General features: G+C 51.7%; 1 protein-coding gene across 1 annotated transcript in view; it reads left to right on the top strand.

Moving 5' to 3' along the window:
* Positions 1–9,194: 9,194 nt before the first annotated feature.
* The window catches only part of RFX4 (regulatory factor X4), a gene marked incomplete at its 5' end in the record, with an annotated part of 94,161 nt that continues 84,226 nt past the window's right edge, over positions 9,195–19,129 (top strand). The window contains one exon of the mRNA XM_084271013.1: positions 9,195–9,237. Within this exon, the coding sequence (XP_084127139.1) occupies positions 9,195–9,237 (43 nt within the window). The remainder of the gene's footprint in view (positions 9,238–19,129) is intronic.

Raw genomic sequence — 19,129 nt, 5'->3', positions numbered from 1 at the left:
GAGCTACAGGACAGGAAAGACTGAGCAATGTGTACATTTACACCTGCAGAAATTTAAGCAGGCACAACAGAGGTGGAGAGGAGGAGCAGAGGAGTGTGCTCATGAGTGAGAGAACATGTCTACTCACAAGCCCAAGGGGTAACTTTGCAGCTGGTTTACCTCAAGCTGATGAAAGCATGGGAATGAAAGGTCTTGTGAGGGCAAAGGAAAGCCTCTGCACTAGCTGAAGTTTAGGAAGAAAAGGGCAACCTTGGCAATGATGGAACCAATACAACAGAGAAACTAGACATGTCTGGCAGCAAGGGTCACCAGCTATCTGCTCTTCCAGTGATACCTACGTCGGTTCCATGTACCTGCGCTTGCTGCCTAGCCTACGCCTGTGTGTACACCAGAGGCTCATTTGAGTGCAGATTGGAGCTGAAACTGAGTTTTACTTTTTGCCTTTCTCTAAGAGGCTACCTGTGTTCCATGGTAATAGACACCTGCAAGTGATCTCTTGGCAATGGAATAAGCATGACAGAAACCAGCAGCTACAGATTCCTGGAACAGGTTAGTCAGTGGCACCCTGCTGCAGCCAGGAAAGATGATGATGCATCGACTGATGAGATAAAATACATCCATCCTCAGAACCCCGGAGCTGTCACACTGCTTTCCTCTTGTGAGCCTCATCTTTGCAGTCCTTTGAATCATCTTCCCAGCCTACCTCCCCTCCCCCCCTTTTTATAGAGTGAATGCCTTCACAAAGAGGTCTCACGTCAGCTAACGGCTGTACTGCTGTACTAGACCTGCCCAAATCAGCCCTGCCAGGACTTTGTCAGATCACTGAAAGAGATGCAATATTCTGAAGAACACTTGACAGAAATCGTAAGACTGTAGCACACATGGCTAGAAAAACTGCTATAAAATTGTCATTCTGTTGTAGCTTGTTTCTTGTTAGTGCCCAGGAGAGGCTTTCTGGAAATGCTGGTCAGCATGACAGTCACTAACACGTGTCCCAGCTGAAATGCAGAATACTCTCCACTTCCTGAGATAGGCTAGAGGTCTGTGCTGCTGCTGGAGACCGAACTCCACACAGTATGCTTAAGCTGCCATTGACTTTGCAGGTAAAGGATTAATTGCTGTATAAAAGGTAGGAGCGTTTACAGACCTGGAATTCTGCAATCAAGTCTATTATTTTACTGCAAAACAAAGACATTAATTAAAAGCTTCAAGCACTGTATGCATCCAGCTGAACTTTTCTGTTGTGAGAAGCAGAATCAAACCAGGGACAGGCTGCGGGATGCCACGGGCACAGCAAAGCCCGGGACCTTTAGCCAGTTCTGGACCTGGGGGCAACTGTTCAGACTTCAGAAGAACAGCTTCACTTCAAATCCTTTACATGCCCCTTACAATGTTTGGGTGGGGTTTTTTTTTTCTTTTTTAAAGTAAATGTTTCCAAACATCAAAACTAGAAAAACAAACTGTGAAGAAAACAGAAAACAGACTGGGCAATTCTGGCATTCAAGGAGGATGTGATATGAAATATAGGCACACTGAGATTTAATAATTTTAAGATGTGGAAAGTAAAGGGCCCCCGCTAAGCACAATAGGTTTTGTTTTAATGTCCATATCTCATCAAGATTTTGCTTACAAGGAAGCTTCAGTGTGCAGCAAAGAGAGATTTTAATTCTTTGGTTGCTGCTTAAAGAGGGAGGAAAACCAATGAAAAACACAGACCCATGATGATGAGAAATCAACCTCATCTTGGATTTTCTGTTGATAAGTAGAAAAAATATCTCTGGTTTACAGCAAAACAGGAGTGCATCATAATTAAAAGCCTAACACGACTGAAGAATATCTCACAGATTAGTAATAACAAATGGCAAACTAACTAGTAGTGCTGTGCATCTGAAAATGGGTTTGCCACCCTGCTCAGAACACCTCTGTAAAGCCTGATGGTAAGAGTTACCAGCATCCCACAGCTGTAAAGCCAAACTGAGAGGGGCTGGAAACGTGTCTGTGCTTTCCCTGTCTCGAGGCTCACAAGGGCTAGGACTGCCCTAAGGTGAGGGAACACAAGCTCTGAGAAGACTTACCTGGCTCACAGCCCTCCCACGGTGACCCGTGGGAGTGGCATGAGGAGCACAAGCCCTCCCTCCTCAGCCATGCCCCAGCACAAGCTGTGGCCTCGAGGCCCCTCAGACGGCCTCCGCTCCGGTTGGAGCTGAGAATTGTTTTACAGCCCATTGCCGATTCAGCGGGGCCACAGGGCACTTGATGAATTCCCTCCTCCGAAGAGGACGTGACTTGCCCAGGGCCACAGAAAGACCATGCCAGAACTGGGATCAGGGCTCTGCAGTCCCCAGGTGCCAGACACGTGCTTGCCTTAAAACTGAGCACTTCATCAAACCATAAAATCCAGCCAGATGGTGACTCTTTGCTATTATCTGGACCAGTGCTGGGAGGCTTAACGTGTGCAAGGCACGGTGAAGATCTGGATTCCAGTTTGTGTCTAAGGCTCAGAACCCCAGGAAATGGATCCCTGTTTTAGACCTAAGTGCTGCTAGAAACTTGAGTGGGCTTGAACCCAACTTCTGACTTTGGTCCATCCTTCTCATTAAATGTTTCCATCTCAGCTTGGAGCCACCAGTTTCAGTGGGGGAGTTCTTTCTTTGGGAAAGGGTAGAGAGGCACAGGAGTAAGGACTGGCTACTTTGTCAACCTTACACACCGCCCTGTGTGTACGTGGCCCCAGTCACACTCTCTTCTTCCAGGTAGCAAAGACTATGAATCAGCCAGTGGATCACTTTTGCCTCTCAGCAGTCATTTAAAAACTCACTGTATGGACCCAGGAAGGAAATACACATTCTCTACCTTCCATGTGTATGAACATTCATCTCAGAACCCCAGAACTCACAGTTAAATTCTACAAACCCAAGTCAGAGCCAATACAGAGATTTTTTTTTTATTCTTTTGCAATTGCAGTTTCTAAAAAAAAAAAAAAAAAAAAAAAGAAAAGAAAAAGGTCTGTATGGCTTTATTCTTGTCTTGAAGTCAACAGCAGAGATTTCTGTTGGCTACCCTACGAATGGGATTGGGCCTTTGTTCCATCTGCTGAAAAATCCTTCCAAGCTTGTGAGCAGTCCAAACCCACAAAACCAAACTCTGGATGTCTCCTGATTGCAGTTGCCCCTGTTCCCTGATTTCCTGGGACAGGTACCTCTGAGACGGTTCCAATGACCACGTATTTTTTCCAGTAGCTTCATTGTGCACACCGTTGTCCCGTCTTCCCCATCAGCATATAAAGAGCACGTTAGTTCCAAATCAAAAGCAACTCCCTGCTGCTAACTGCAGCGGAACCTTTTTCCTTAGCATGAGTTTTGGGAGAGCTGCTTGACCTGTGCATATGCTTTGCCATTCCGGATGGTGCACGGTAGTTCTTGTTCACTCAGACTTAACAACAAAATGTTATAAACCGAAAAATAACTCAAAAACTGAGAAAATAAATCAGTGTGCTAAACAGCAAAGTTTCCTGCTAAAATAATCTTGTCATAATGGAAGTGGTTTTCCCCTGAACTCCTAGGGAATCAGAAGCTCAGACTCTGCATCCAGGCCTCTCCCTGCCAGTCTGAGGCAGGCACTGAAGGTAATTCTCTGTGCTCCAGGAGGATCAAAAGAAACTCATTATCAGCCGGTCATCTGAAAGGATATGACAGCTTCACATCCAGTTGTTCGGCAGCTTAGATGCAGTCTGGAATGGTCTTTTCTGTGTCTGTTGTCTATAATAGTTTTTAGGGCTGGCTCTTCTTCCAACACACAGTACAAATCCTCTGGTAACTAGTACCAGCCACACACAACAAAAGCCGGCTAAATCTGGTGTAAGCTCAGAGATCGACGACTGCTTGCCCTTTTCTCATGCTCCCGTCAGCAAGAGGCTCCCAGGCCCAAGAGTGGTTCTTGAAGACTCCTGTGGACACTGATGCTACCCAAAAGGGTGAATTCCCTTCCTGTGTGCAGACAAGCTGACCAGCATGAACAAGGCGCTTTCATGGATCCCTTTTGGCCACACTGGCACTGTGCTTCTCCCCCAGCCTGCAAACTGGAGCTGAGCAAAGCTCCTTTCACAAGCATTAATGAGAGAAGATCGTTGAAGGCTGACCTATGCTTATCTTCAACAAAACTTGGCTTCAGACACGTCTGCAGCTGCAGCTAGACAGCTGCGATTCACGTTGCTCTTCTTTAAGCAGCAGGTATGCCCTGCCTAGTGCACATGCAACCCATCATTCGTGTGCCTCGGCTCTTCTGCTGCTTTTCTCCTGGGTACTTGTGCCAGCCACTTTCTCTCATCCCTTGTGTCAGTTAAAGCTGTTTGAAGGAACCGGTGTCTGTGTTTAGCTAGGCAGCCTTTTGATGTTCCTCTTCCAGTCCCTGCATCTGCCAGCATCACTCTCCCCACGTGCATACACGGAGCTGACTGTGAAAGTCGTCTGTCAGTGTACTCCTACCCTGTTCTTCACCTATGCGTGTAGCTTCCCTGTGGGCGTTAATATATGTAAAATAATGTTTCCTGTTCTGATAGTAAAGATGAGTAACTGGGAAAGAGAAGCCAACAGAGAAACAAGATCCCTCTCTTGCTTCCTTCCCAGGATTTGTCCAGTAGATAAGGCAGCAGAAACAGGCAGAGCTGAGTAGCGGGGTGGGCTTCTGTGTGGGATCATTCTGGGAGGAGGAGGCTGCTGGCTCAGGTAAGCAAGAAAATAGGGAACCACTTGCAGACCATGGCCACTGCTAAAATAATGAGGTGTCACTGTGTGTTGGGCTGCTGCCAGCAATCTTAGCATCCGTGCAGAGATACACCAGATCCAAAAGAATCCCCTGAGTCACTGAGCTCAGATCCCTGAGAGCTGTTTTACGTGAGTCCTCTCACAAGCCATTCACACTCGTTCCTAAAACTCATACAGGTTCTTGTCCCTCGTAGTCTAAGGGAAAACATCCCTAGAACTTCAGCCTAAAGCTGCCTGGGATATTCTAGCTAAATTAATAGATAACAGCTTATACTTTTCTGTTCCTGCATCAACAGTTTTCTTCTATTGAAAAAGCTTTTCTTGGTATTTACGCCCAAAATATTCATGTTACTGTAATACTCAGGCACTTTCTGTGGCAAGAAAAGTTTGTGTGGTCGCAGCCCATTGGGACAGTCAGCTGCAGAGTGGAAGACAGCTGTGGAAACGTGTTTTGGAAATAGCTCAAATTCTCTGGGTGGCAAGTTGACATGAGCTGTTGTACTTCCACTCTGCCTCTGCTTTCCTAAACCACCAAAACCAAAAGAAACTCATATTATGAGTCAGTCACCTAAAAGTATATGAGAGCTTCATATCCAGTTCTTCGGCAGCTGAGATGTATTCCAGAATGTGTCTTCTGGTCTCTTGATGACCCTGCTCTTCTCTCCATGCACCAGCACAAGTTTGTATTCTTTCTTGAGTAAAGGTGCTGTTCCGTTCACGACAGCAACAGCATCCCTTTCCACTAAAAGGACATCATCTGATGCTGCATAGGGCTATATGGTTTATTTTATGGCTTGTAGATGTTCTGTGTAGGCAAGAATCCAGAGTGAAAAATTCCCAATTCTACACCTTCTGCATCTATGTCGAGACCTGCCTTTTAGTCTCTGTCAAGTCAAATCCTGCAGCCTAAATGTTAAAAAAAAGGGGGGGTCTTGGAGTGCTTCCATCTGTAAACTGCCAACCTGCAGAGCAGGAGGAGATGCTCCATGCTTTCAGAAGAGTAAAGTTCTTTATTCAGTGTCTTGTGGGATATCCAGAAGCACAAGATGCTTTTTTAAAAGGTAAAAAAAAACCCCAACAAATTCATACAGAATCACAGATTCACAGAACTTTAGGGGTTGGAAGGGACCTCCAGAGATCATCGGGTCCAACCCCCCTGCCAAAGCAGGTTCCCTAGGACAGGTCACACAGGTAGGCGGCCAGATGGGTCTTGAATATCTCCAGAGATGGAAACTCCACCACCTCCCTGGGCAGCCTGTCCCAGGGCTCTGTCACCCTCACTGTGAAAAAGTTCTTCCGGATATTGGTGCAGAACTTCCTGTGCTCCAACTTGCAGCCATTGCCCCTTGTCCAGTCTCCACAGAGCACTGAAAAGAGGCTGGCTGATTCCCCCTGTGTCCCACACTTCAGATATTTATAAACTTTAATCGGATCCCTTCTCAGTCTTCTTTTCTCAAGGTTGAACAGCCCCAATTAATTCAGCCTTTCCTCATAGGGAAGGAACAGTGACTGAGCTGGGGAAGTATGCCAGGGCGATCTGGCACACTGAGGGGGGTTTAGGTAAGCATGAAGATAACAGCTTTGGTGTGTTCCATGAGAACATGGGGATGGGAACAAATCCGGGGAGGCAGGGAGTGAGGAGATCGCAGCAAGTACCTCTGGTCTAACAGACCTGCTGATGATCCCACCCATGCATCATCACCTAGAGAGAACATACATCTGTGCATCATGTTGAAGAAGAGCCAAGCCTCTAGACATGCAGGCTGTGCTAAGGGCCATCCCTTCCTGGGCCAGGGCCGCGGCTGGAAGCCATTTGGGCACCAGGTAACCTCCCTGCTTACAGATGGCACCCCGTTCCCTGCAGTGCAGCCAGCACTTCCTAAAGTTAGTGCCCATTTCAAGACCTCGGGGATGAGCCCTGCTTAAAGCCAAAAACATCCCTCGTGTTTTCGTGGGGCCTCAGTTTTCCCGCAGGCCCCGTGCCTACCCCGAAAGGACAGGCGGACCCCGAGGGCCCTCGTCCCACGGGCTCCCCTCAGGGCTCGGCAGTAAAACCTCGCGGGAGAAGACCCCGGTTTGGCAGCGGGGACCAGAGGTACCCTCACGCACACGGCCAGGCCTGCAGGGGCGTTTGGCGGCGGGATCGGGCGTTTGGGCAGGGGCGGGTGCCGTGCCTGCTACGGCTGGGGGGGGCCGGGCGGGTCAGCGCCCCCGCGGGGGCGACAGCAGGCCGTCCCGCCGCGGGACAAGTGGCCGGGGGAGGCCCGAGGAGGCACGGGCGGAGATGGCCCCCGCCTCGGGGGCGAGCGGACCACGGGCAGAGGCCGCCGGGAGCGGGAGCCGCGGGCCGCGCCGTCGAGGGGACCGTGTGGCGGCCGCAGGCCCGGCCGTACCCGCCCCGTCGGGGCCCCGGTCCAGTGCCGCCTAGAGCAGAGCCAGCCCGGCAGCACACGGGCGGGGGATGGAAGGGGCTTCCCCAGCAGGAAAGCTGTACAGAATACAGCCCTTACTTTGTGTTGTGGTTGCCTTCTGGTGATGTGGGGTAGAGTGAGGAGAAGCGTCAGCCTCCCCGGGCCTTGCCCCCGCCTCGCCGGGCCCGTCCCCGCGGCGGACAGAGCGGGCCGGCCGGCTTCCCTGCCGCCACCTCAGGCGCTTTTCAACCGCCGCCTCCCGCGGAATCGTTTTTTGTACTGTCTCGCCCCGGTATTATTTTTACCGGCCCCCTCTTCAGGCACGCTGGGGACCTGGAGGGGTTGCGCCGGCCCCCCGCCCGGCCCCGTCCCGCGGGGGCCGAGATGCGCGGGGCGGGGAGCACCGCCGGCTCTGCCGCTGCCGGCCCGCCAAGGGGTGCGAAGGCACCGCGCAGCGCTGGGTTTCCTCTTTAGCAACCTCGCCGCTTGTTTTGCTGCGTGGGGTTGGTGGTTGGGGTTTTGTTTTGTTGGGGTTTTTTTCTTCTTCTTTTTTTTTTCCCCCTGAAGGGGAGAGGGAAGGGGGGCAGTCTGGGTGTAGGGAGGGGAGAGGGGGAGAAGAGTGGAAAACGTTGGCTCTGTCCATGGTCAAAGTAATTCAGCTATAATCCCCCTTTCTCTTCCTCTCCTGGAGCTCTATTCATATTCTAATCACAGCTTTTCCTTCCCTAAACCAGCCACTTTTATCAGAGCCCTAGCTTTGCACTTTTACTTCCACTTCCAGCACATACAACCGCATGCAGAATAAGCAACTTTTTCCAGCCTCCGTCCTGCCCTTCTCACCCCCCCCCACCCCCCACCCCCCCGCCCCCTCGCAACGTGCTAACCCGAAAAAGGATCCTCGCATCCTCGGGCTAAAGCTGGAAGGGAGCTTAAGTTTGAAAAAGCTCCCCTTTGGTCCTTCATTTCTCTTGGCAATCGGGTTCTCCCCGCTCCCTGCTTTCCCCCCACAGTCCCACGGAAAGCTCTCCGGGCCAGCCGCTCTCCGCGGGCAGACAGGCCGGTGGCGGGGCTGCCCCCACCCCGCTTTGCTCTCGTTCCCTGGGGCCGCGGGAGATGCACGGGGGTCCCCGCCGCAGACCTGCAACGCCCGCACCGCTCGCCGAGACACTGGCAGCTCCTCTCCCCCCTCACAGCCCCCCCTTCCCTACCCACACACATCGCCCTTTTTTATTTTCTCTTTTTTTTTTCTCCCTCTCTTTTCTTCCCAATAAACTAAGCTTACGGGATATTTTGGGAAGCTGTGCAGCTTCCATCGCCATGTGCCCGCGAAGGATCCCAACCCAGAGCCCACCGGGAGGAGAAGGAGGAGGAGGAGGAGGAGGAGGAGGGGAGCTCGGCGGCGCTGCACGCACACCCGGCAGCCCCAAAGAGCACAACCCCAAACCTACTGCCCGTTTGAAGATCTAAGCCAATTTTGATCTCGGGCTGTAATGAGCCAAAGACGTTGGGTGGGGGCTGGGGGAGGGAAGGGAGGAGTGGAAAGGCCGCTGGAACTTTAAATAAGAAAAACGTTTCTAATGCTCTAATAGAAGAGGGAAGTCGAAGTGTTGGGATTGCGTAGATCTAAGGCCCCCCTTTTTGGAGGAAAGCTTTTCTTATTCAAAACAGCATCACAATGGGCTTCACATTGAGCCTTGCCACATCCCCATCTGAGTAGCAGCCATTCATCAGGCTGGCTGGCCTATCAATGACATTTCTCCCATCAGGGCTTCTATAAAATGATGCTTTTTCCCATGAAACATCCGCAAACATTTTGACGGGTCTGGCTTTGCCCTGCTGGATTACGGAGTGTCCCTCTCTCCCGCGCTAACCCCCACCCCCCCCACCCCCCAACTATCTGCCTCTGCCCTCCCTCCCCACCCCCTCGCCGCCACCCTGCTCCCTCTCCCCCGCGCATCTCTGAGATAGGGGCTCTCCACACCCCGGGACCTTGGGCTCCCGTCCCGTCCATGGGAAGAGCATGCATTGCGGGTTGCTGGAGGAACCCGATATGGACTCCACAGGTAAGTGTGTGTCCCCCCCGCAGGCAGCGGGCTCCTCTCGCACGCCAGAGAGGACTTTTCAACTTGACCGTGGCGGCGGGGGCAGCGCGGGCGGCAGCGGGGGGAGCCGCCCGCCTTACCGGCCTCGCAGGCAAATGAGCCCGGGCGTGTGCGGGGGAGCGGGGTGCGGGGGCCGCGGGGAGGTGGGGGGGGTGGGGGGCTCTCGCCCCTGGGATGGAGTCTTGCGGTTGCACTTGCTGATACGATGGTGGTTTTTTCCCTTTCTTTTTTCTTTTTTTTCTTCTTTTTTCTTTTCTCCTCCACAAGGCTGCCGGCCGGCAGACCCATTGATTCCCTCCCCTCTTCTAGTTGTAGGCGCTCGCTCAGGTTTGAGCCAAGCCTTGCCGAGGGGCGAGAACACGAGGCTTATTAGGGAAGATGGTCGGTGGGTTAGGGCGAGCTCAGCACCGAGGTCGTCTTGTCCCGCAGGCAGAGCCGGGGCCGGGCTGCTCTGGAGGGGAGGGAGTTTGGGGAAGGGCAGGGAGGGTCTCTCCCTCCGCACACCCAAACGATGACTCTGCCGATCCGGTAAACAGAGGGGAGAAGGGCGGCTGCGGCCCCGCCAGCGAGCCACCCGACGGCCGCCACTGGGGCGGCCTGGGGGCGGCGGCGGGGGACGCGGGGCGGCAGTGCACCGGCTCTCCCCGGGGGCAGGGCCCAGGCCTAGGTCTTCCCACCGCGGCTGTCAGCCGGCAGCCTCCCGAAACCACGGCCCCTTCTCTCTCGCTCTCTGCCGCCGGCCGTGCCCTTGCTCCCCGCGGTTTCCACCAGCCGCAACGCGCTGTCCTGAGCGCAGCTCCAGCAGCGGAGCGCAGGCGGCCGCCACAGTAACCTCTGCGGTTTTCAATTATTTTATTAGCGCCGGAAAACACCCTCCTCCCTTCCCTCCCTCCCCGTCAGGGCGTTTCGCAGTCGGACAGCTCTCAGGTTAGGGAGGGCACAGCCCGGTGACGGCTTCCCCGGTGACCGCTCATGACCTGTCCCGTCCCTTCCTGCAGCCCCTGTGCCGGCTGCGATCGCCGTGCCCGGCTGCGAAGGGCGGCACGGCGGCGAGGTGGCCGGGGAGCGGAGAGCCGAGCTGCCCCAGCGCCGCCGCAGCCCGCAGCGGGATCGGGTCCCCTGCGCGACGGCCGCGACGGGCCGTGTCCCGGCGCTCCCCCGGGGCGTCCGCAGCTCAGCCCCGGCTCCTCCGGGGTCGCCCGGCGCCGCGCCCGGTGTAGCTGGTGCGGGAGGGGACGGGGCAAAGGGGCGGCGGGGCTGGGCAAGCCCGGACTCGGAGCCGCTTCGCTCCCCGCCGCCCCGCCAAGGGTTTTCTTGCCCCCAGCGCGGCCCGAGGGACATTTCGTAGAATTTAATTTTAAATTTAAAAAGAAAAAAAAGAGAGATAAGGGGAGGCTGTTCGGCCCGGCCCGGCCCGGCCGGCGGCGCCTGCCGCGGTCCCGGCGCGGGGCTCGGCGCACCGGGCGGGCTCGGCCCCTCGCCGGCCACCGGCGACAGCAGCCGGATTGGGGCCAGTTTTACTGCCAGGGCCCCGGGACAAAGCCCGGGGAGGTTGTTCCGTGGAGAAAGTGTTCGGCGGGTAAGGAATCGTTGTGTCCATGTCAGAGCGTGCGCAGGAGTTCCTTGGGTGTAAAAGAAAGTTGTCCTTCTGTCCGGCGGCACTGCCGGGACGGAGTTCAGGGCACTGCTGGCAACTTCTCGTTGTCGATAGTAACGGGTCTTTGGGGAAGGAAGGAAGGAAAGAAAGAAAACAAACAAAAAACCACCCCGTGTTTGCAATCCCTGCTTTCAAAATTGTTCATCCTCGGGCTGAGCCTCCGTACTATTCGTTCCTTAAATTCAGTATGGTTATAATAAATGGCAGCGTGATTGATTAAGACAATATTAATCAGAAAACACTTTAGTCTTGCTAAACAGATGGCAAGAAAAGTGGAGCTTTGCAGTTGTCTCATTCAGACACCTTAACCCCCCTTTCAGAGAACTTAATCCAATTAGCTTTTCTCCCGAGTTTCAGTTGTTATGTAAAGATCCTTTTGCATTGTGGAAAAATATGGCTTCATTGAAAAAAATCAGTCATGTTTTAATTTCTCCTAAACAGTTTTTCCCTAAAACAGCGGGATTAAAACAAAAATAAATCACCCGCGGCTCTAACTTTCAGGCAGGGGATGGTCAGGTCCCTTCCCCTTCCCCCAGCAGCGCCGGCTGCTTCCATCGAGTTTAGCTCATGTTCCCCTAACCTGGGCAGTGACCCACGGGGGCTGTCACGAAGTTTAAACCGATTTCTGATGGTCTGGGGCCCCGGGAAACACCCACCCCAGTTGCTCCCCGTCCGAGGCAGGGCGCCGGGGGCGGGCTGGCAGGTGGCGGGCCGGGCGGCGGCAGCGCGCTCGGCCTCGACGGCTCGGCCCGGGCAGGGCGCGGCGGCACCGACGGCGCTGACGGGGAGCTGCCCTCGGAGCTCCCACCCGGGGCCGGGGCAGACGCCCTTCTCGGGCTGTTAGCGGTGCTTTGCCTCACATCGTTTTGCCGCCGCCGTCACCTCCACTGGGCGCCCGCCCGTCCGCCCGCCCTCAGGCGAGGTTTCCAAAGCCCGTAACTCCCCCGAGCCGGACCGGGAGCCGCCGGGGAAAGTTTGCAGTTCTTCTCCGCGGATCACCCGTCCGCCCCTTCGCTGTGGGGCACAAAGGGGTCGCCCCGGGGGCCCGCGCCGGGCTTTTGGGGCTTGCAGGAGGGCGCCCGCCGCCGCCTGCCCTGCGCTCGGACACCTCCGTGCCCGCAGCCTGCCGGGACCCCGTCTCTTCCTCCGGCAGAGCCAGCCGGGGCCCGAGGGAGGGCGGTGGTGGGGTGGGAGCTCGGGGGCCGGTCGGACCAGGACGCCGGGAGCTCCGGAGGGCGGCTGGAGCGGGGGAGGGAGACTTTGCGGGAGATGCCGTGTGTTAATGAAGGGTTTCCACAGCCGCAGCCCCCCCTAGTGACTCCGGCGCGGTGAGTGCGATCCGCTGCCGGAGGGGTGCACGCCCGGAGGCGGGATGGGGCGCCCGGGACCGCGGCCGCACCGCGGACTGGCAACCTGGCCCCGGTGTGTCCGTCTGTCCGTCCGTCACCCCTCCGCCCCGACGGAGGTGTCCCCACGCAGGACGCCCCCCCCCCCCCCCCCCCCCGGGTTTTCCGAGGTGCGGGCCGGCCAGAGAGTTGCGGAGCAGCGCGGATTTCCCGGGGGGCTGCCACCCTCCCCTTCCCCGCAGCACCCCTGGGGAAGCTCCCCGCCGCACCGCATCAGGGAGCGGGAGCCGAAGGAAAAGGAGGCGCTTTCTTGGAGTGCAACTTTTCCGCCTCACTCAATAAATATCCCTCGTTATTTCAACGTTGGAGCCAGGCAAAAACTCTGCTGTTTTCAAAGTGCTGGATGGATGAGATCCTTGGGACGTGGAGCTAGGAGTTAGGAGCTGATCCAAACCCCATTAAAATCAGCAGAAAGCCTTCCAGTGCTCTCACGGACGTTGGGATTAGGCCCTTAAAGCAGTTTGTATGAGCGGGTTCCAGCGCCCGAGCCAAACACGTCGTGGTGGTGGCCAGATTTCGGTCCGTGTACTAACCAATACGCAGGTGCTGCGACAGCAGTGGGTGACCTTCCCTAGGAGCTTGCCATTTAGGAAGGACCTAACATCTAAGTGATGATTGAAGAGAAATAATGACTTTTATATCCCAGTGCAATTGATGATACTACCAATATCGATAATAAATACTTAGATGCTGGTTGGGATAGTTGCTGTGGCATTTCAGAGCAGTTGTATAATGCTGAAGCGTGTGATCCCAGGTCCTGAGTGTTTTGATCCAAATGAGTGGTTAATTTTCCTGCTGAAAACTCTTTGCTTTGCATTCTGCAACACAGTTTACTGATAGATAAAGAGGAACTTGCTATTGGCTTTTTTTCTTACTTTCCTGGAGTACTTTTCACACTTGAGCAAAAACATGATTTCTTTTTGCTCCAGTAAATAATTTTAACAAGTTCTTTGCTGCCCCAGGATTTGTGTTTATAAAGGCTCTCACCTGCAGAGCGGTTAGGATGTTTCATTCAGATCCTAAATTTGATGTCATACAGACGTCTGAAGGAAATACCGCTGGTTCTCTATATAATTGAACCTTACTATTTGTCTTATGTCATTTCATGTCTTACAGTATTTCACATGTGAAAGAAATGGGACACCCCCCAAAAAATAAAAAGCCCAAACCCCACACTAAAAATGTTTCTTTCCTGCTGGCTGCGGAGTTCCCGCGGACAATGTTTGCGCAGCAGGGCCCGATCCTTGGCAGCTCCCTCTGCCTTCAGTAGCAGCAAAACTGGGATCTACATGCCAGTCCCTGCACTGGATCAGGTCTTCATCCCTGAGGGGGTTTTAATAACTTTGTAAAATCCGAGAGGATTTTTAAGAAGTTTGTAAATTGGTCAAAATTACCTTGAACTAAGAAGTTCATCTTCTAAGTCTGACCCAAAGAAAAGAATGATTTTATGATTTATTTGTGTGCTAATGAATTCATTCTAAAATACTTAGGGAGGGGGAAATCACAGTACTTATCACTGCTCTGCAATCTCTGCTTCACCTGCAAGAAAGAAAAAGTTCTTTAAAAGGACGGAAAGAAAACAAAGAACTAAACCAAGCTTTTGCGTAAGAATAGCCAGCCAACTCTAGGGAGCTAGTTCATTTATTTAAGTTACAGTTTAGGGCTTACAGTTCTCAAGATCTTCTTTGGGTAAACCCCTCATTTAAGAAGGGACCCTGGATGCAAACAGATTAAAGTTTTTGTCTGTGAGACTGTAAAGAAACCTGTAGCCTCAGCTGTTGCACCTGCACCTTTACTGGAGTAAATGTCAATCAAGCAAAAGATCTTCTGGAAATTAGAAGAGACAGTTTTGTGCTAAGGTACATGTGATAGGGGTTAGAGCTGTCCCAGAGAAAATCACCGGTACAGCATCCTGCTGCCATCAGGGTCGTTGGCTTGTTTGCTTGTAGGAAATAAAGCTGGAATTCAGGCACTGGTGCAGTGAGTGTGCCGGCAAGGAGGAGGGTTGTTATAGCCGTCAAATCTGTGGCATCTCCAAATGTAAACGCCTTTGCATTTCTCTAGCTTAATTTGCAAGTAGGTTGCAAGTTCAGACAGCCATAAGGAGGAGAATCCTCTGTGCATAGGATTTCACCATAGCAAAATGAAGATGAAATCGCGCAGTCACTGAAGTCGGCGCGGTGATGAAGGAGTAGTGGGCAGACTTTCAAAGAGGTGGCCTTAAATACAGCCGGGTCTTGATGGTTCGCCACAATGCCTTTAGAGCAGCAGTGGGCTGTCACGTAACTAATGCAAATATAAGGTCAGTCCTTTGGGAATAGTTGATGTGACATTCCAGTCCAAATCATTAGCTCACAATTCCAGGAGCGCTGAAGTTTGTGAGTTTTCTGAGTTCACCCACTTGCCTGTCTCCCTGCATCTGTGCTGGATTTTCTATTTGTTTCATTGTGTCTGAACATGAATACCCCGTGCGATCCGACCCCGCTGGAGCCCAGCGCCCCGGCGGCCGAGGGGATTTGATTGCCAACACTCTAGTTAGGCAGATAGATAGCATAAAGGATATTTGATGGCTGAGCGATCCTATAGATAACGAGCGTAGGAAGGAAGGGTACGTGGTGACGATTAAGCCGATGAAGGCCTATGTAGGTTATTTTAATATGTGCTAAAAAAACATGTTCAGGCACAACTTTGAGGTCCTATAGAATTGTGCATACACCTCAGAGCATTTCTGTGAGTGTTTACACCCACAGTACAAATTATTGTTAGAGATGGGTCCTGATCCTGTGATGGCTGTTCAAGGGAAACACCTGTTGGAGTCTACATGCGTGCCTCGGAGAGGGCAGGTACCCAGGGTTAGCTCCCAGCCATCCCTCCCAACCCTTGGGAATGTGTAATAAGGTAATTGCAGCTATTTTACATGCATAATGAGCAGCCCTGGCCTGTCTTCATTTACATCTGTTTTCTTCAGGAAATTTGCAGCAAGAGCAGTTTATTAGATATAAAATGCCAGCCAGTGTCACAAATGGTGCTGCAAGTCAGCGGCAGTCCGTCTGGCTTGCTGCAAGAGCTGTCCTTTCATTCTCCATCTGTGAGTTAGTGTGGGGTTATATATTTTTGGCCTATTCTTCCCCTTCCGATAAACTTGAAATCAGGAAAAGGGGAGAGGGTTAAATAGAGCCTTGTCTCCCAGTAAGGGAGAAAAAGCTCATTTGCAGCTTAAATTGCCTGGAGACTGAAACAGGAGGCTCAGCGCTGTCTCGCTTCCTTCACTTCAACTGCAGTTAAGCACTTTGTTTTCTTTTATTGGTAAGTGAACTTAATTTCTCTGAGATGGAATTTGTTACAGGAACCAAGGAGTCAATTCACAGCTATGAATGACGGGTGCACAATTAATTAGCGGCTTATCCGGAGCATTTTTGCGCAGGATCCCAAATATTATGGTAATGGGAAACAATGTGTTTTAGGTAGCTGGAACATTCTCTGAATGAGCGAATCCCTGAAACTCACAGCCATGGGAATCCGAGGAATTAATTTCAGAGCAGCAGGCTGGGGACTAATGTGGGATTTCATCGTTTTTCGAGGCTTGCTGTAGGCTGATGCTGAGGCCATTGCTCTGACAAACTTTGCGCTGGATCTTTGGGTGGTCATGAACCCCATGGCCTAGACTCAAACAGTTAGAAACCTGTCATCTCTGGGGTTTTGATTTGCTTGCTGAGATTGAGTCTAAAATAAAAGATTTGCCCAGAAGTAAGGGCTACAAGCCTTGAGTGCTAGAAATTACTGCATCTTTGGGGGGAGGGGGCATTTTGGTTTGCTTTGCCTTTTATTTTTTTTTAAAATACTCTCAGTAGAACTAGAACTACTTGTTGTTACTGACCTCCTTTTTCTTCCCTTTTTAAACTTTCACTCCTTTGAATAATACTGTCAGACTGTCCTGTTTTCTCCAACGCAGCCGTTTTTACTGGTTTGGCTACTGGGGCGAGACTTAAAGGCACAAGGAGTCGGGTAGAGCTCGTCTTCAAAGTGTCTGACATGCAAATGTAGAAGTCAACAGAACAGGCAGGAGCTTTCTGTTCTTGGATAGATTGATCAATTCAGATCTAGCTTGTGCTAAACTTGGAAAGCAAAAAAATGGCACAAATGCAGCGGCAAGGGGAGTTTCAAAGGAGTGAAAAAAGCCAGATTTGGGGTAAATACAGACACGGCCTAAATGCCATGCCAGCAGGGTTAGCATACTTCCCTATTCATTACTAAACTATTTCAAAGTGCAAAAACTACCTCACGTGCAGCCGAGGAAGGGCAGTATGGAGACGGAGCCCAGCTCGTATGTGGGATCTCATGAGCAGTCAGTCGTCCAGTGTTGGGAGGAACCTCCCATGTCCTGGAACTAAGTCCCTCGTGGTGACAGCAGTGCATGCCTAAGTCAAAAGGCCCCAGAGAACACCCCTTCTGCAACCCATCAGAGTTTCCAGCAATGTTCTGTGAACAACCTAAAGCTCCTGAGTGTCAGAGGATAAGCAGAAAAGGCCACATGTCTTGCTAATATTGTTGGATGTTGCCAAAAGAGGATGTTTGAATAAAATTCATGGATGGCTGTAGGGAATAGACCTAATCCTGTCCTTCAAAGTGGAAAAAAATTTCTCAGCAACCTGACTTTTGTGGTTCCCACCTCATCTGGCATTCCGTTTAGCTATGAATGTGTGGCAGGTTGTCCTAATTCAGCAAAATTAAGGAATATGGGAAAACAAAAATTTCTGGCTGGTCATTGAGGTGATAGTGGTCTGATAGACATGGTAAATAAACAAAAAAGTGGTGCAAGTGAACATGGAAGCAGACTCCTGCTCCACAAGTGCTATGTGTCAAGGTAGAGCCGAAGCACGCTGGTCTGTGAGAAGAGATGCTTGTCCCAGGTGCATGGGCTCATACGGTGGCTGGAAGGATTTGCCTTCCTGCAGAGCTTCACTCTCCCTTCAGCTCCAGGTCTCTGTATGTCAGAGCTGGCCAGGCAGTGGCTCAGAGGTTTGCTGGCTAACATGCTTGGCACCCCAGGGTCAGCAGGAGAGGAGCCATGCCTGGTGCTGAGTGCGAGACGGAGATCCGCTGGGGACAGACGTGGCATGAGAACCAGGCTGGGAGTTCTCACGCTGAGCACGGCAGGTCTGCGGTACGTGCCTTGTGCCTGTAAAAGGCTGCTGCTTCTGGGCCTGCTGGGGTCAGGGGTGGAATGAGCTAGATTTTAATTATTGAGGAAAATTTGTCCTTATGAGAGGCTGTGTGCAAATGACACGTTTGCTAAAATGGTGCATTGTGTTTGCACGCCAGCCTGTGGCCCAGCTGGGCCTCCTGGGTGCTCAGTGTGACACCGTAACACACTAACCCAGAGGAGGAGCGCTTAAGAGGCCTGTGCTAGGTGAGATTTAGTCTGTGCCTTGTGCAGGCTGGGAGCTGGGGCACCCAACAGGGCAGAGCTCTGCTTCTCAATTAACGGCGCCCTGTTCAGCCGTCCTCCCAAGCAGTGGCAACAGCAGATCCCACCGGTTGGATCAACTGGCTAGCACAGGTTTCCCAATGTTGGTGCTCACATTCCTCCCTTAAACACAGAGTCATGGGGACAATACTGGTGTGGGGGCCCCACTAATGCAAACATTTTTTTAAAATGAGTTGTGGTAGGAGAGGCAAATGGCCCCCATTGTAATGGGGTGGGGAGAACTGGGGGGGACTGCATTTACAGAGCAGTTTAATCACATGGATGGAGCAGCGTGTTCACCTCTCCTCCTTGCTGGGTCATTTCCACTTTGAGCTCTGCAAACAGACCATCTATTGAGCAGTTAGTATTCAGTGCTGAATATTCAATACTAGACTCTTGTTTTGGTGAGTCTTAGGCAAAAAAAAAGAAGGAGGAAAGAAGACTTCTCTTTTTTTCTCATGTTCCCTCCCTGAGTTTGCTTTGCATATTGTTCGGAGGAGACTGGAGGCTTCTCAGAAAAGCCAGGCTCCTTGTTTTAAAAGCACTGGTCTAGTTTCATAGTACTTTCTAAGAGGAGGAAAGACACAGCGTGGAAGGGACTAAATTCATATAAAGTTTATGAATCTGTAAGTCTAGGCATAGCAGGCCTGAGTGAAGACTTTCCAACAAGCATGTTTAGGCTGTAAACTTAATAGCAGATTAGTTCTGAGAGGTACCAATCTTTGTGGGAGCATGTTACGCTGATTCATTGATGTCCTCTCTGCTAGTTTTGATTTAAATATATTTTCTAGGTGCATGTTGAGACCTGAAAGAAATTTGTTTCTATCTAGGTAGTGCCATATTTGCCCCACAAAAATGGTTGTGAGTAATGTAACGGCCACATCTTTTGACAGTAGTGGACAAGGACTAGTTTTGGAGTAGATGCACATAAGGTGAGGAAAAGTGGCCACCACTTGAGTAAATACAGCATTTTGTTCCTTTGATTCAAGCCCTTCTTCAATCAAGTGATTGTCTCTTTCTTACTGCTATGATTACGCCCTGACACCCAAGTATTCTTTGCACATAGGTGTCCATTTCTCTTGTTCTTTCACTCTGCCTCACTAGATGCTGTTGCTGATGAGAAATATTTACCGTAGTCCTATTTTTTCAGGAGGTAACCTCTTTTCTTCTAATTTTTTTAAAAAATCTCCTCTCTAAAGTTAGTCTTCCCTCCTATACTTTATTTTTGACCATGCACTTTTCTTTGTCATTCATTTTTTGTTTCCTTCCTTTTTCATCCCCTTTCCGACAACCAGCCTTCTCCCTCTTCTCTCACCTCCCCGA

The sequence above is a fragment of the Gallinula chloropus genome (genome assembly GCF_964237585.1).
Source record: "Gallinula chloropus genome assembly, chromosome: 1".
Classification (NCBI taxonomy): Eukaryota; Metazoa; Chordata; class Aves; order Gruiformes; family Rallidae; genus Gallinula; species Gallinula chloropus.
Note: the sequence above shows the minus strand (reverse complement) of the source record. Positions and strands in the feature narration are given on the sequence as shown.